Source organism: Corapipo altera, unplaced genomic scaffold (genome assembly GCF_003945725.1).
Source record: "Corapipo altera isolate COAL_440 unplaced genomic scaffold, ASM394572v1 347, whole genome shotgun sequence".
In the NCBI taxonomy this organism is placed as follows: Eukaryota; Metazoa; Chordata; class Aves; order Passeriformes; family Pipridae; genus Corapipo; species Corapipo altera.
Window position 1 is genome coordinate 1 of NW_020885079.1, and position 15,252 is coordinate 15,252.

General features: G+C 58.5%; 2 protein-coding genes across 3 annotated transcripts; one reads left to right on the forward strand and one right to left on the reverse strand.

The window, feature by feature from the left end:
* Positions 1–5: 5 nt before the first annotated feature.
* LOC113960060 lies at positions 6–2,422 on the reverse strand (the record flags this gene model as incomplete). Its single annotated transcript, XM_027669402.1, has 5 exons — positions 2,232–2,422; positions 872–1,158; positions 521–583; positions 131–222; positions 6–32 (listed from the first exon to the last, which is right to left on the reverse strand). Coding segments are annotated over exons 1-5 (660 nt in total), but the record flags the coding sequence as incomplete, so codon positions are not given.
* RETSAT (retinol saturase) lies at positions 2,302–9,475 on the forward strand. Of its 2 annotated transcripts, XM_027669424.1 has the most exons (11): positions 2,302–2,613; positions 3,294–3,476; positions 4,225–4,469; positions 4,909–5,110; positions 5,635–5,832; positions 5,928–6,047; positions 6,726–6,864; positions 7,014–7,123; positions 7,399–7,565; positions 8,058–8,217; positions 8,646–9,475. In XM_027669424.1, the coding sequence occupies exons 1-11, from the start codon at positions 2,421–2,423 to the stop codon at positions 8,789–8,791; spliced, it is 1,863 nt and encodes a 620-aa protein (XP_027525225.1). In that variant the 5' UTR covers positions 2,302–2,420; the 3' UTR covers positions 8,792–9,475. The 2 variants fall into 2 exon arrangements, with proteins under 2 accessions (XP_027525225.1, XP_027525226.1); XM_027669425.1 differs by lacking the exon at positions 3,294–3,476 and having other exon boundaries at positions 2,303–2,613.
* The last annotated feature ends 5,777 nt before the right edge of the window (positions 9,476–15,252 follow it).

Here is a 15,252-nt window from a genome sequence, read left to right on the forward strand (position 1 = left end):
CCCCCCCGGCGCCCCGGCCCCCGGACCTTCCTCTGTGGGAGAGACCCCAGACCTGTCAGGGCTGAGCCCCCGGGGGGAGGGGGGCTGGGTGCCCCCCAGCCCTAATTCCTGCCCTGTCCCCGGGCCGTACCCGGCTCTGGGAGAGCCCGGAGCTCTGGAAGTGCTGCAGCGCCTCCGCGAAGGAAATCGAGGGAGGAGGCACAGGCGAGATGCCCCCCAACGCTGCAGGGAGAGAGGGAGGGGGTTAGACCCCCCCAGTGACCCCTGGTCCCCCCAATGATCCCTGCTCCCCCTGAGTGACCCTTAAACCCCCAGTGACTCTTGACTCCCCCCAGAGTGACCCCCAGGAGGGCGGAGCCATGGGGAACAGGGGTAAAACAGGGAGTCTCCTACCCCCTCCCTCCCCTCCACCCCCAAATAACCCCCCCAGGTGCTCCCCCATCATCCTGCCCTCCGGGATCCAGGTCCTTCTCTCCTCCCCAGACCTTTCCAGCTGCCAGGCCCCCGTTGTTCCCAGTACCTGACTGGATCTCTTCCAGAGCCTCCCACTCCTCCTGGGCCCGATGCTGCTCCTCGCTGATCCCTGCCCGAAGGGAGGAGCACAAGGGTCAGATCCGGGTGGGAGACACGGGATGGGGGATTTGCTCCCTTCCCCCAACACCCCCCAGCACATCCTGGAGCTGGATATCCCCTTTTCCAAGGAAAATCCCAGCTGCAAGGTTTATCTTGATTGGTCTTGGGGAACAAGTCGGGACCAGATGGATTTGATTAAGACTTCCCCGCTGGATCCCTGGGGTCCTTCCCAGCCCCCCCGGTGACCTTCCCACCAGCAAACACCGGGATTGATCCAAGAGAAGCAGGAGAGGCTCACCAGGGTCCGAGCACTGCCCCTCTCCAAGCACCAGCGCCTGCAGGACCCCATCCTGCCCCAGAGCTTGGATCTGGGGGGGAGAGAGGAAACCAGTGTCACCACCCGGGACAGACCCTAGACACCGACCGACCCCAAACCCCGAGGATTCCCCCCGGGAACCGCCCCTGTGCCCCACTGGAAGGCAGCTCAGGCTCCTTCGGAAGAGGGTTTCGGGGCGCGGTTGTGCCCCCAAGATGATTTTACACGGATACAATCGAGAGGTGAGGGGGAATGGGGGGCTGGAACCCCTGAGGTGAGGAGGCCCCCGGGGGCTCGGCCGGGGGGCTCCGGCCGGACACGCACGGGCAGGGACTTGCCGGGGGAAACACGCGCGGCCGCCGCTCCGGCCGCAGCTCCGGCCGCTCCGAGCCCCCGGCGCCGCTCATGCCCTGCGGGAGGAGAGCGGGGCGGAGATCAGGAGGTGGGGAGGAGGGTCCTGGAGACTGACACTCCCCAGGACCACCCCGGCCCCGCAGGAACCCACTCGGGACCCCCCAGCCCCGCACGGGCACCCTCAGGAGCCTCTTCTGGCCTCCCAGTGCCCCCCTCCAGCCCCTCAGGAGCACCCCCCAGGTCTCTCCCAGCCCCCCCAGATCCCCTCCTAGTCCCTCAGGAGTCCGCCCCGGGTCCCTCGGAGACCCTCAGGGCCCCCCCAAAGCCCCTCCCGGGGGTCCCGTTCCCGCCCGGACCCCGCGGGACTCCTCCGGGCCCGGCGCCGCCGCAGTGCGCAGGCGCGGCCGCGCTGCACGCGGGGAGCTGGAGTCCCCGCTGCCGCTCGCTGGGAGAGACGGGGACTACAACTCCCGGCGTGCACCGCGCGGGGCGGTGACGGGGGCGCGCGAGGGCCAGAGCGCGGGAACGGAGACGGGCGGGACCAGAGGGCGGGGCTATGACGGGGGCGGGGCTATGCGCAGGGGGCGGGACTCTGATCGAGGGGCGGGGACTGGGGACAGTGGGGCGGGGCTACAGGCGCTGGGGCGGGGTTGGCCAGTCCCCGGGACCAGTACCCAGTCTCAGCTCCCAGTGCCACTCCCAACTCCCAGTATCCCACTACCAGCTCCCGGTGTCAGCTCCCAGTGCCCCCTTCCCAGCTCCTAGTGCCCTGTGACAACTCCAAGTGACTCTGTGACTCCATATCCCAGTGCTGGCTCCCAGCTCCCAGTGCCCAGTGCCGGCTCCCAGTGCCCAGTGCCGGCTCCCAGTGCCCAGTGCCTAGTGCCTCCGTCCTGCTTGCAGCTCCAAGTGCCCTGTGACAGCTCCCAGTGCCAGCTCCCAGCAGCCACTGCCTGCTTCATGGTTCCAGCTCCAGGAATCCCAGTACCCGCCCTCAGTACCCAGTTCCGTGACTCGGTTCCAGCTCCCAGTTCCCAGTGCCAACGCCCGCCCCTCCCGCGGTCCTCCCGCCCAGCGCCGGTGCCGTGCCCCTTTTCCACAGTCCTTATCGGCCTTCGCCCCTGTTATTCCCATTCCCGCTGTTCCCGGCTCCCGCTCCGGCTGACGGCACAGCAACATGTGGCTGCAGGTGCTGCTCTGTCTCGTCCCCCTCCTTCTCCTCGTCCTCCTCCTCCTCTTCCTCATCCCGGTCCTCTTCCTCCTGTTCCCGCAAGTCTCGGGCGGCCGCAATCCCTTCGCCGCCGACAGCCGCCGCCCGCCCGGGCCGCTCGTCACCGACAAGGCTGTGCGGAGGAGCGTCGTCAAGACAGGTACGGGACCCCCCCGGTGGGCATCGACTCCGGGGACAGCATTGGCCCCTCAGGGCGGTGTCACCCGCCTCGGCATTGCCCCTGGAGCGGAATTATCTCCCGGGCTGTTGTGGCCCCCCGGGGCAGCATCTCCACCTGGGGCAGCATCAACACCCCAGGGCGGCATTGTCCCCCCCCCGGGTGGCGTCAGCCCCCCGTGTCAGTCTGAAAATGCCACCCAGGGTGGCATTGTCCCTCCCCCATGTGGATTCCCCCCCCTCTGTCAGTATGACCCCCCCCCACAGGGTGATGGCATTGTCCTCCCCCGGGTGGGGTCACTCCCTCTGTCACTCTGAAACCCCCCAGGGTAGCATTGTCCCCCCGGGTGATGTCACCCCCTATGTCAGTTTGACACCCCTCAGTGTGGCATTGTCATTGCCCCACCGTTGGAGTCCCCCCCCCCGTGTCAGTATGATCCCCCCCAGGGTGGCACTGCTCCCCCCGGGTGGGGTCAGTCTGAAGGCCCCCAACATGGCATTGTCCCCCCAACACCGGAGTCGCCCCCGTGTCAGTGTGACCCCCCCGAGGTTGACACCCCCCAACCTGGCATCACCCCCTGGGTGCCACCCCCTCGCCGTGGTTTTGGGGGTGCCCCGTGCCCCAGGGGTGCCCCCCTCGCTGACACCCCACTCTCCCCGCAGTGTTCTCGGCAGAGAAGGTGCCCCCACAGCTCAATGCCATCGTGGTGGGCAGCGGCGTGGGGGGGCTGGCAGCGGCTGCACTCCTGGCCAAGGCCGGCCAGCGGGTGCTGGTGCTGGAGCAGCACGGGAAGCTGGGGGGCTGCTGCCACACCTTCACCGAGAAGGGCTTCGAGTTCGACACCGGTACGATTTGGGGCCCCAAAATTGCCCCCCGGATCCAAAGGAGGGGGCTGGGACACACTCGGGGTGGGAATCACACCCACTGGGGGTCAGATAAGGGGGCCCCAGCACCCACCCTGTGTGAGACAAGCCTGCTCTTCACCCAAAAATTCTCTGGCTGAGGGACACCAACCCCCCCGAATTCCCCATATCCAGCCCCTATGGAACTCTCAGCACCAGGAATATCACCTTAGGACAAACTTGGCACCTCCCTGGAAAACTCCTCGCAGTGAGGCAAAGTCCAACTCTGTGTCTTCCCAGAGCTCCAGGATTAATTATTTCCAGCAGAGATGAAAAATCACGATGTGTAACAAAATTCCCAATTAAAAACACCACGGCAAGCAGCATCCACCCCAAGTGGGAGGCAGGTGTATCCTGGATTTTCCCTTTCCCTTCCATAGGGAGCTGAGGAGGTGGGGATGGAAAAACAAGAGAAGGGTTCTGTGCATCCCAGGGTGGAAGAAAACAGGAAAAATACCAAAATGTAACAAAATTCCCCAGATTCCCAAATAAAAATGTGATGGCGAGCACTGTTCACCTCAAGTGGGAGGTGTGTGTATCCCAGATTTTACCTTTCCCTTCCACATGGAGCTGATGGGGAGGGGATGGATAAACAAGAGGTGCGTTCGGTGCATCCTGGAGTGGGAAAATAAAGGAAGAAAAAGGAAAAATAAAGAAAAAGAGGACAAAACCAGTAAAATGTCTCTTTTAGGGATCCACTATGTGGGGGAGATGCAGGAAAGCTCCCTGATGCGGTTCCTGGTGGACCAGCTGACAGATGGGCAGCTGGAATGGGCCCGGCTCCCGACTGTCCACGATGCCGTGGTTTTGGGGGACCCCCAGGGCGATGGCAGGACCTACCACATCCATTCTGGGGAGCGGGAATATTTCCAGAAGCTGAAGGAGCAGTTTCCTGGGGAAGCTGCGGCCATCGATGAGTTCCAGCAGCTGGTGAAGGTAGAGGAGCATCCAGGTGGGACAAAACAAGGGGGTTTGGATCTGGAGGATCACACAAAGAGGGGAAACCCCCTGGCACCCAGATATTGGGCACCCCCAGGGAATAATGGCCTTGTCCCAAAACTGTTGGGAAACACATCCAAAGTCGCCCTTTCCTGCCTCAAAACCCCAGTGTCACAGATCTTTTTGGGGAGATTTTCTGGGGGGAGATTTTTTGAGGGACCTTTTTTTATGGAGCTTTTTGGAAGAATTTTTATAGGGAGCTTTTTTAGGGCGAGCTTTTTTGAAGGGAGATTTTGGCGGGGGGAAGCTTCTTCGGGGAGCCAGTGCTCCCCTTGTCCACAGCTCCCCAGGATGCCCAGCAGTGAATTTAAGGGGAAAAAGGTGCTTTGGGGTGTGTCCCAAGCATGGCCCCGCTGACCCCGCGCTCCCCCCGCAGAGCACCAGCCGTGGGGTCATGCTGATAGGCGTCCTGAAGATGCTCCCACAGTTCCTGGCAAGGCTCCTGTGCTGGTCCGGGCTCCTCCCGCGCTTCTGCTCCTTCTCCCGCATGGCCTCGCGCAGCCTCAAGGAGGTGGTGGAGGGTCTGACCCCCAACCCCGAGCTCCAGGCTGTCCTCAGCTACCTCTTCCCCACCTATGGTAGGTGACCAGGAGGCTCCAAGGTGGCGTCAAACCCTTTAGAAACAAAAAAAAAAGGCAAGAAACCCCTTTTTCCCCATGCCCTCGGGAGGTGTGTGGGGGAGGGCTGCTGCGTGGTGGGTGCTCCACCAGCATCCTTGTCCCCAGGTCACCGATGGGTTATCCGTGTGTCCCTGTTTCTCGTCTCCATCTCATTCCCTCCACGTCCTTCATCTTCCCAGTAGGGCAGCATCAGTCCTGTACAAGGGAATGTCCCCACTTGGAACCCCCGAACCTCCTCCTTTGCCTCCATCCCATCGCCCAGGGCTTTGCTCATGGTCCGCCATGACTTGGTTGGGTTGGTGAACGCAGGCTTTGCCACGGGGACGCCCGTGCTCAACGTCCTCCCCGCTCCTCCAAGTTCCTCACCTGCATCCCTCCTTCTTCCCAGTGTCGTGTCTACGGTGTTCCTCATGCTAAACCCTTTAGGATAAGCCCCAAACCCGTGATTTGGCCCAACCCACCTTGGCTGCCCCTTTTTCCAGGTGTGATCCCCTCCAAGGTCAGCTTCTCCATGCACAGCATCCTGGTGAACCACTTCCTCCGGGGTGCGTGGTACCCCAAAGGCGGCTCTGGGGAAATTGCCTTCCACACCATTTCTGTGATCCGGAAAGCCGGAGGAAACGTGTTTGGGAAGGCACCAGTGGAGAGGATCCTGCTGGACTCCCAGGGCAGAGCCTGCGGTGAGCGCCGGGGCGGGACAGGGTGCGGAGTCGCTCCCCAGTGCGGGGGTCCCTTCACCAGCACTGCTCCTCCCGCTCTGGATTTTCCCTCCCAGGTGTGAGTGTCAAAAAAGGCCAAGATCTGGTGAACATCTATGCTCCCATAGTCATTTCAGATGCCGGGATATTCAACACCTACGAGAAGCTGCTGCCACCAGAGGCACGGGCCCTGCCAGGTACCGGGCCCTGGCAGGGTTACAGCATTAATCCTGTCCTAAGCTTCATCCCAAAGCGGATTTATCAATTAACATTTGATTTAATGTTAAATTGCTCCTGTGCCACAGCCCTAAAAACACGGCCCTGGCCACTCATTTATTCACAGGGGTTTTAATTAGGCCTAAATTAATCAGCTAGAATTGGCTGTAGTTAGCAAAGTCCTGATTGGGTGCGAGGATTCCCTAAAAAGCACAGTGTAGGGCCTTGAAATTTGTGGAAGCTGGTGGAATGTCCACCTGAAGTTTGGTTTAGAGCTGCCAAAAAATCTGCTGGAAGGGGCAAAGGTGGGTGGAAGGGGCATGGATGGGGGCAAAGTGGGATGGTGGGGTGGAAGGGAATGGGGCGGATGGGAAGGGGCACAACTGGATGGAAGGGGCACCAGCAGGAATGGAGATGGTTGGGTGGGTGTGTGGGAAGGGGGAACGGGTGGGTAGGAAGAGGGGGTGGATGGGTGGAAGAGGCACAACTGGGTGGAAGGGGCACACTTGGGTGGGAATGGGGACTGGTGGGTGGGTGGGAAGGGCAGGGTTTGGTGGGAGGGGGTCAGGATTGGAGAAACCACTTCATAGCAGAGGATCCTAGAAAAGCCTGATTTTCCCCAGAGAAGACTGATTGCCCTTTTTCTCTCCCTGTGACAGAGATCCAGTCCCAGCTGCACTTGGTGGCCCACGGCAAGGGCTGTTTCACCGTCTTTGTCGGCCTCAACGGCTCAAGGGAAGAGCTGGGGCTGGAGCCCACCAACTACTTCATGTACCCAGGGAGTGACCTGGATGGAATGTAGGTTTGGCTTCACCTTGGACCTGCTTCATTGAGCATAAGGAGATGAATTCCTGGGCAGTGACTCGGAAAACAGGGATTCAGGTGTAATGAGAATTCAGGCAAAGGTATGCACCGAACCCCACCTCAACCCTTGCATCCCCCTGCAGCATGAAGCGCTACCTGGATTCATCCAGAGAAGAAGCTGCCAAGAACATGCCTTTCCTCTTTGTCACCTGCCCCTCGTCCAAGGACCCCACCTGGGAAATCAGACACCCAGGTGAGGCTGAAGCTCAACCACGAATGCTTGTGAGGGGCTCCAAAACTCTTGTTGGGGTTTGGTGACATCCAGCAAGGAGTTTCTGCTCAGCTATCTATGGTCAAAGCTGCTGAGCAGGTGGCTCATGGAGTGCAGCCTTTGAGATACCTGGATAAAGGACACGGAACCCCAAAGACCTGGGGACATCCCCTGGGTTTGGGTGGGGAGGGTTTGGGGCAGCAGGGTGGGGTGAGTGTGGGCAGAGGGATAAGTGCCCCATCCTTGTCCTCCCGCAGGTAAATCCACGCTGGCCATCGTCTCCTTTGCCAGGTACGAGTGGTTTGAGGAGTGGAAGGACAAGCAGGTCCACAAGAGGGGTGATGACTACGAGGACTTGAAGAAGACCTTTGTGGATGCTGTCATGCAGACTGTCTACAAGCTCTACCCCCGCATTGAGGGCAGGGTGAGGAAACTCGGGGTTTGGAGGTCCTAAACTTGGGTGTCAGGGGTCCTCCAGCTCCTCTCTGGGTCCCCTCTACACACCCAACACTGGAGCTGAGGCTGAACCTGCTGGACGTGAGCTCCAGCATCTCACTAACCCATCACTGCTACCTCCTCACGGTGCGGGGGTGAGTGATCAGTGCGAGGGTGAGTGATCGTGGAACCATGGAGTGCTTTGGGTGGGAAGGGACTTTAAAACTCATCCCGTTCGACCCCCTGCCATGGGCAGACACACCTTCCACTAGATGAGGTTGCTCCGAGCCCTGTCCAACCTGGGCAGACCTGGACGACTGTCCCAGGATGGTCCTTCAGAACCAAACCTGGGCAGAACCACCACCCAAGGGTCTGCGAGGGAACTCATCTCAGCCCGTACCCCCCAAAAACAGCTTTCTGGAGCACAGGGCTTCCCCTCCACTGTCCTGGTACCCTGCAGACCACCCTGTTCCCCCTGCAGGTTGAGTACCTTTCGGGCGGGACACCCCTCACCAACCAGCACTACATCGGCAGCCCCCGCGGGGAGTTGTACGGCGTCGACCACGGCATCCCCCGCCTGCAGGCCGAGGTCGTGGCTGCTGTGCGGGCGCAGACAGCTGTCCCCAACCTCTACCTGACAGGTGACAGGGCCAGCAGTGTCCTCAGACGAGGACAGCTCTGGGGGAGCGGGGTGTGGGGGCAGAAAACCTGCAATCCTGAGATGGAATAAAGGGAAGAGCCACTGCAGTGCTGTGGAGCAGTGGAAGGGCCACTGGAAAAGTTGAGTTCCACAGTCCCAAGGGGAGGAGGAAAGGGCTGTGCTCCTTCAGCTCTCTGGGGTTGTCTCCTTGCCCAGTGCAGAATGGGGCAGGATGAGGCCCTTTTCCTGCTGGGGAGAAGGAAGTGGTCAAACAGGGAGGGGGTTGTGGGTTCAGACCCCAGGGATGGTGTGGGGGCAGCTGGAAGGTGGGGAAGGTGATGCCCAAACCAGCATTTGTGGTCAGCTGGGATAGAATGGGGAGCGAGGGCTGCTCACAGGGGGACTGTGGCCACTACTCCCTCCTTCCAGGGCAGGATTTGTACCTGGGTGGCTTCATGGGAGCCCTGCAAGGAGCCATCATCTGCACCAGCAGCATCCTCAAGCGCAACCTCTACGTTGACTTGGTGAGGCTGAAGAAAAGCTTGGAGGCCACCAATGCCAAGAAGGGAGACTAACACCTGCTGTCCCACCATCAAGGACCCCCCATTGCCCACCACATCACCTCCACCTCCGCATTCTCCGCTGTCACACACCCGTAGCAGATCCATCTCTGTGCAAAGCCAACGATTTCAATCCAGGAAGATGCTATTCCCATTCCCAGCCAGATTGTCTGGCACCTCACCCACCTGAAATGCATCCCCTTCCACCACCACATCCAGTGCTTGTCTCTGGCCATGAAGAGGGTCCCCAGGAGCTGCCCCACAGAGCCATGGCCAGGAGAGAAGTCACGGTAACCCCAAAACAGGCAGCACCAGCAGGTAACAGCATCGAGCACCCAGAGTTGCTGGATCCCACCAGTGGAGCATCAGAAGAGCATCAACCTCCACCTGCATCCCCCACCAAACACCCACCTTCACCTGCAGCCCCCAGAGCTGTTTGAGAGCAATGGTACTTGTGGGCTGTCCAGTGCTTCCAAAATCATTCCTGGGGGCAGCAGGACCCTGACATTCCCAGTGTTTGGGGGCTGCTCTTCCCCCGTCGCTCCAAGGCACCAAAGGCACAAGCAGCTGCTCCTTGAGCAGTACAAAAGTCCTTCTGTCTCCTGGGAAAAGCTTGGGAACGATGTCAGAGTCCTGTCTGGTTGGGAAGGGAAGCACAAGAGGCTGGAAATAAATAAATAAAATAGTGATAATGATCCTGGTATTTGTGCCTCGTGATAGGTCAGCAGGGCTGGGTGACGTGAGGGGGAAGGGAACGGGAAGGAGAAAGGAGAGCCTCATCCTTGTGAGCGTATTGCTGGGGGCTCATACTGCTCAATTTTAGGGAGGAATAATGACAGAGAGGCTGTAAATGGGGAACCTGAGGAAAACCAGTGGCCCATGTGGATTTACCTCCCTGTCACATCCTTAGAGTGGGCAGGGATGGGCAATAAGGCTGGGGAAGCTGGATGAGGCTGTTTTCCCCATTCTCAGCCATGGGAAGAAGAATTCCCTGGAAGTGGGGGGGAAAAGACTTGGAGAGGGTAAGGAAGGCAGTGTAGGATCACCCGGGTGCTCCTGGTGTTTCCATCTCCCACTCCTCTCATCCCCACCATCCCCTTGGAGGATAAAAATCCTCTTTTTTTTCTCTCCTGCCTGAGCCTGGGGTGCTGTGCCCCTCTCCCACCCTGTGCCTCACAGGTGCCATCCCACTCCCAGGTGACAGAGAGGACACCAGAGCTACGTCACTCAGCTGAGCAGGATCTGCTCCCAGGCTTCCCAAAGGAGCACCTGGGGCTCAGCCTGGGGCCCGTGGGAGTTTGGAGCCCACCTCCCCATCTGAAGGGACACCCGGGTATGTCCCAGTGAGGACATGAGGCCAAGCTGGGCTTTGGTCACTGTCAACACAGTTGGACTCAATGATCTTAGAGGGCTTTTCCAACCCAAACAATTCCATGGTTTCCCAAAGCCCAACCGTCCCCATCTCCCACCTCCTGGTCCCCCACCCTCCGTGACACCCTGAGGTGGCCCTGTCGTTGCATGAGCATGGTAAGGCCTTTGAGAGCATCATCTCCACCTTGGACTGCAACTCAAAGCTTGTGAGACTGACACAGATTTTCCAGATTCGGTGCTGGGAGAAGAGCCCAGTGCTCCCCAAAATCCCCAGAAACATCTGTGTTCAGGTAATGCAGCTGCTGGATGAGAATTTCCCCTTTTTGCTTGGTTTGGGCAGAACTGGACAGGCACAGCACAAGGTTTAAAGCTGCTGCCACTACAAATCTGGTTTAATTGTGGATTTTGGTACCTCTTTGGGCCATTCCTCACTCCCCAGCTTCCCACCAAAACCCTCCATCCCAATTCTTTTATGCTCCATTCCTCTTTTTTGATGCTTTCAGCAATTTTGAAGCCTCCTTGCTCACTGCAAACCCTCCTCTCCGAGCCTCCCACCATCCCTACGTGTGTCCCTCCTTCAGAGCAGAGCCTCAGTCACTCCCAGTGTCCCCATTTCTCCCAGTGGCTTGCACCCTTTGGACTACTGGGGCTGAAATCACACTGTTTGCCATGATACAGGACATCACGGGGAGAAAATATTCCTCCCAAACACTACCTTGATAGAGATGAATCCATAAAAGGTGACTTTAAATCCCATCATGGTGACACTTGGGACAGCAAACCCCTGGGAGCAGGACTGGGAGGAGCCTGGCTGTGAGCTGGTGATGGAGTAGGGGAAAAATAAAACCCAGAGATGGTTCCTTAGCAGGGAATAGTGTGACCATGCTGGAAAGGAGCCCTGGAAATAGGCTTGAAGGTTGATCCAGCAAAGAGGATTAGATCACTGAGCAAACTGGTAATTCAGCGACAGGTCGGGACCAGCAGAGAGTGTGAGCTCTGCAAACAGCCAGATGCCAGAAACCACACAGAACCATCCCCTGGGGCATTCCTGTCACTACCAGGGAGTGGGGACAGCCAAGGATGCCCCAGGAAAGGCCCTGGGAGGCTGCTCTGGGCACCCACAGTGTGGGCAGGGGGTTCCTGCCCCTGTGCCCCACTCAGGTGAGATCCCACCTCCAGCTCTGGGACCCAACATGAGAGGGACATGGAGCTGCTGGAGCGAGTCCAGAGGAGGCCACGGAGATGCTCTGAGGGCTGGAGCCTCTCTGCTCTGGAGTCAGGCTGGGAGAGCTGGGGGGGTTCACCTGGAGAGGAGAAGGCTCCAGGGAGAGCTGAGAGCCCCTTGCAGGGCCTAAAGGGGCTCCAAGAGCTGGAGAGGGACTTGGGACAAGGGATGGAGGGACAGGACACAGGGAATGGCTTCCCACTGCCAGAGGGCAGGGTTAGGTGGGATACTGGGAGGAAATTTTTCCCCCTGAGGGTGGTGAGGCCCTGGCACAGGTTGCCCAGAGAAACTGTGGCTGCCCCATCCCTGGAAGTGTCCAAGGTGAGGCTGGACGGGGCTTGGAGCAACCTGGGATAGTGGAAGGTGTCCCTGCCTATGGCAAGGGATGGAACTGGGTTGTCTGTAAGGTCTCTCCCAACCCAACCTATTCCATAATTCTTGGCTGGGGGGGTACAGGCCCACAGGGAGCCCCCAAGGACCCCAAGGGAGCAGACCCAGGGGAGCTCACAGTGGCCATTCTGCCCACAGGCTTGTCGGGGGAAAATTCAACCGGGGTGGATGTGGAAAGTTGAATGTGAGTCGAATATGAGTCAGCAGTGCCCTGGCAGCCAGGAGGACCAACCCTGTCCTGGGGGCATCAGGCCCAGCATGGCTGGCCGGGCCAGGGATTGGATTGTCCCACTCTGCTCTACCCTGGGGCGGCCTCACCTCAACATTGGGGCAGTTGGGGGGGCACAATGTAAGGGAGAGATTGAGCCATTAGAGAGTGTCCAAAGGAGGCCATGAGGATGGGGAAGGGCCTTAATTTGAAGCCGTGTGAGGACACTGAGGGCACTTGGTGTGTTCAGCTGGAGCAGAGGAGACTGAGGGGAGACCTCACTGCAGTTCCACCTTCTTGGGCAGGGGCAGAGGAGGGGCAGGGACTGAGCTCTGCTCTGGGGGGACCAGGGACAGCACCCAGGGAATGGCTGGAGCTGTGTCAGGGCAGGGTCAGGTTGGATCTCAGCCAAAGGCTCTTCCCCCAGAGGGTGGTTGGGCACTGCCCAGGCTCCCCAGGGCAGTGGGCACAGCCCCAAGGCTGCCAGAGCTCCGGGAGGGTTTGGCTGATCCTCTGGGGCACAGGAGGTGACTCTTGGGGATGGGCCTGTGCAGGGCCAGGAGTTGGACTCAATGATCCTTGTGGGTCCCTTCCAACTCAGCACATTCTGTGATTTTGTGGAATGTGACAGCACAAAGGCAGAGACTGAGTGTGATCCAGATGGAAGCTCTGACTACTCCCCACCCCTCCTTGGACAGCTGTGATGTTCACCTGCTGCCCAGGTAAGGGAGAGCTCCTGATGCACCAACACCAGCCAGAAAAGTTTCCTTTTGGCAAAAGAAGGAGGACAAAGCAAGGCCAGGGCACAGCCAATGTCCCTGTCCTTCCTTTCCACTGGACAGGCTGTGTGTCCTTCCTCAGCCCCTGCAGATCCTGCAGGGTCCTGGAGGGAGGGGACCATCACCTACCCCTCCACTGTCCCCTGACCCACATGAACAGGGAGGGAACATTTTGTGCCAGGCCAGGGGCACCTACGAGGGGTCAAGGGAAGGTCCTACTCCACCTCCAACCTGCTGGGGACCCCTGCCCTCCTCAGGGCCTGGAGTAAAGGGATCCTGAGGGGGAAAAGCCCAAGGAATGATGAGCAGCAGGTTGTTCCCTGTCACACATGGAGAGAAAGGGACAAGTCACATGAAAAACAACCAAAAATCCCTCTGGGAAGGTGAGCAGCTCAACCTGGAAGCACCAGAGCTACCAGGGGGAGGGTTTAACAAGCCAAGGGGATCATCTTACCTGGGACCCTCTGCAGAGCAGAAACCTCTGATTTAGGCACAGGATGGTGCAGTGACACCCAAGCCCTCCCCAGCAGCACCTCCATGGCTTCCACAGCTCTGAGGGGGACCCAAACTTGCTTCTCCCCCTGATTTTCTCACCCCAAAGAGCTCTGACCTTGCAAATGCCATCTCGCTCATTTTGATGGGTTTTTAATCCAAACAAACCTCCCCAGGCCATGGAATTTTGTCTTGGAGAGGAAAAACTGATGTGTTTGCTTGGCTGGTGCCCTACCCATAAAGAAAATACCTGCTGTGAGATCAGCACAGGTTCAGGTGTTTGCTCATGAGGCCGTGCAAGATTCAAAGCTTTAAACAAAAAAAGATCAGATAAAATAAACCCGAGGGTGGTTTGCACTGTTTGCATGTTGGGTTCACTTGGGATCCAGGCTGGAGGTCAGGGAGTGGATCCAGGAGCGTTTCACAGAGTCATGGAATCATTTAGGTGGGAAAAAACCCCCGACATCATCAGAGCACTGCCAAGGCCACCACTAACTCATGTCCCCAAGTGCCACATGCACATGGCTCTTAAATCCCTCCAGGGATGGGGACTCCACCTGGACTCCCTGGGCAGCTGTGTCAGGGTTGGACAGCCCTTCCCATGATGGAGTTTTCCCAATATCCAACCTAAACCTCCCCTGGCACAACTTGAGGCCATTTCCTCTTGTTCCCTGGTAGCAGAGCCAAATCCGTCCCTGGCTCCACCCTCCTGTTGTAGCTGGCACAGGAGCAGGAGGGTTGAAGGGCACAGATCCAACCCCAGTTCTCACCTCAGTGCCCAGTTTTGCCCAGTTTCTTGTGCATTAAACATCCTCCACCCCCTCCACCCTCCGGGCCTCTCTGCTAAACTGCCTGTATCAGAATCTCAGCAACCCAGCCCCGATAAGCAGAGCCCAACCCAGGGCTCTGAGTTGGCAAAGTATTTCTGATTTTATTTCACAGTATTTCCACTCCCGCACTTTGAATCCTGGGCAGTCACCCTGACACAACCCCAACTGGCACTCACTGCACCCCAGGGTGCTCCTGCCACTTCCTTCCCTTGGAGGACCTGAGAGGCTGTTCCTTCCCACCACACCAGCTCTGCCTGTCAGAGTTAAATGTTTCGAGACCTTTCCAGCCCTCTCAAATCAGGGTGGCAGCAGGCAAGGAGTTCAGCAAGTTCTTGGAGCATAATTCAGTGTTTTTTGGGAAATCACCCTAAGGACATGGAGCAGAGTGGTACTTTGAGGCCCTTGTAGCAAGGCTTGGCCCAGCACTCAACCCCACATCCCCATGGGAATTTTCACTTTCATTCCCCATTTTCCGCCTTTTTTTCTCCCCAAAGCTCTCAGCAACCCCATTCCCTAGAAAACCAGTGGCCTTCCCTATTCCCAGCCCAGCCTCAGCACCACTGCCAGGCCAGGATCAGAGAGACTGAGACCAGGGAATTTCCTACTCTTAGGGAAAAAAGTGGGTGAAAGGAGGAAGTTTTTTTCCATTCACTGCAGGAAACACTCCCCAGAGGTGCCCTTATCATCCACTGTGGATCATGGCACCCTCTCTTCCCCTCTCCACAGCTGGTTGGCAGCAGAAGCTGCACCACTAGGGTCTCTTTTTTCCAGTCTCTCCCAGTTTCTGCTGCTCCAAGGAGCTGGGATGTGCTGGGATCCTCCTCCAAAGCTCCCTAGGGGAGAACAAAGAAATCCAAGAGGAGAGCTTGGGACTAAGCTCTGTTCAGAGCAGTTTAATCTCCTCTTGGGACCTGACCTCCTGCCACCCCCTCGGTGGAACTGGGCGACACTGGGCAGGGTTAAGCAGACTGGAAGCTTCAAATCCGCTCTGGGCTGGGCCTGTCTGGGCTCCTTCCGGCTGCACACGGAGCCCTGAGCACAAACAGCTCCAAAAAAAGGGCTGTTTTTATCAGTCAGTCCTGGTTTTGCATAAAGAGGAACCAACCTGCACTTCAGCGCCAGCTGCCAGCAGAAACCATGCAAAGAACACCAGAAAAACAAAATCAAGAGAGAAGTGAAAA

Coding starts and splice junctions, on each gene's coding strand:
- RETSAT (XM_027669424.1), top strand. CDS start 2,421: ATGTGGCTGCAGGTGCTGCTCTGTCTCGTCCCCCTCCTTCTCCTCGTC. Junction 5,833..5,927: donor CTCCCAGGGCAGAGCCTGCG/GTGAGCGCCGGG, acceptor TTTCCCTCCCAG/GTGTGAGTGTCAAAAAAGGC. Junction 6,865..7,013: donor GGGAGTGACCTGGATGGAAT/GTAGGTTTGGCT, acceptor ATCCCCCTGCAG/CATGAAGCGCTACCTGGATT.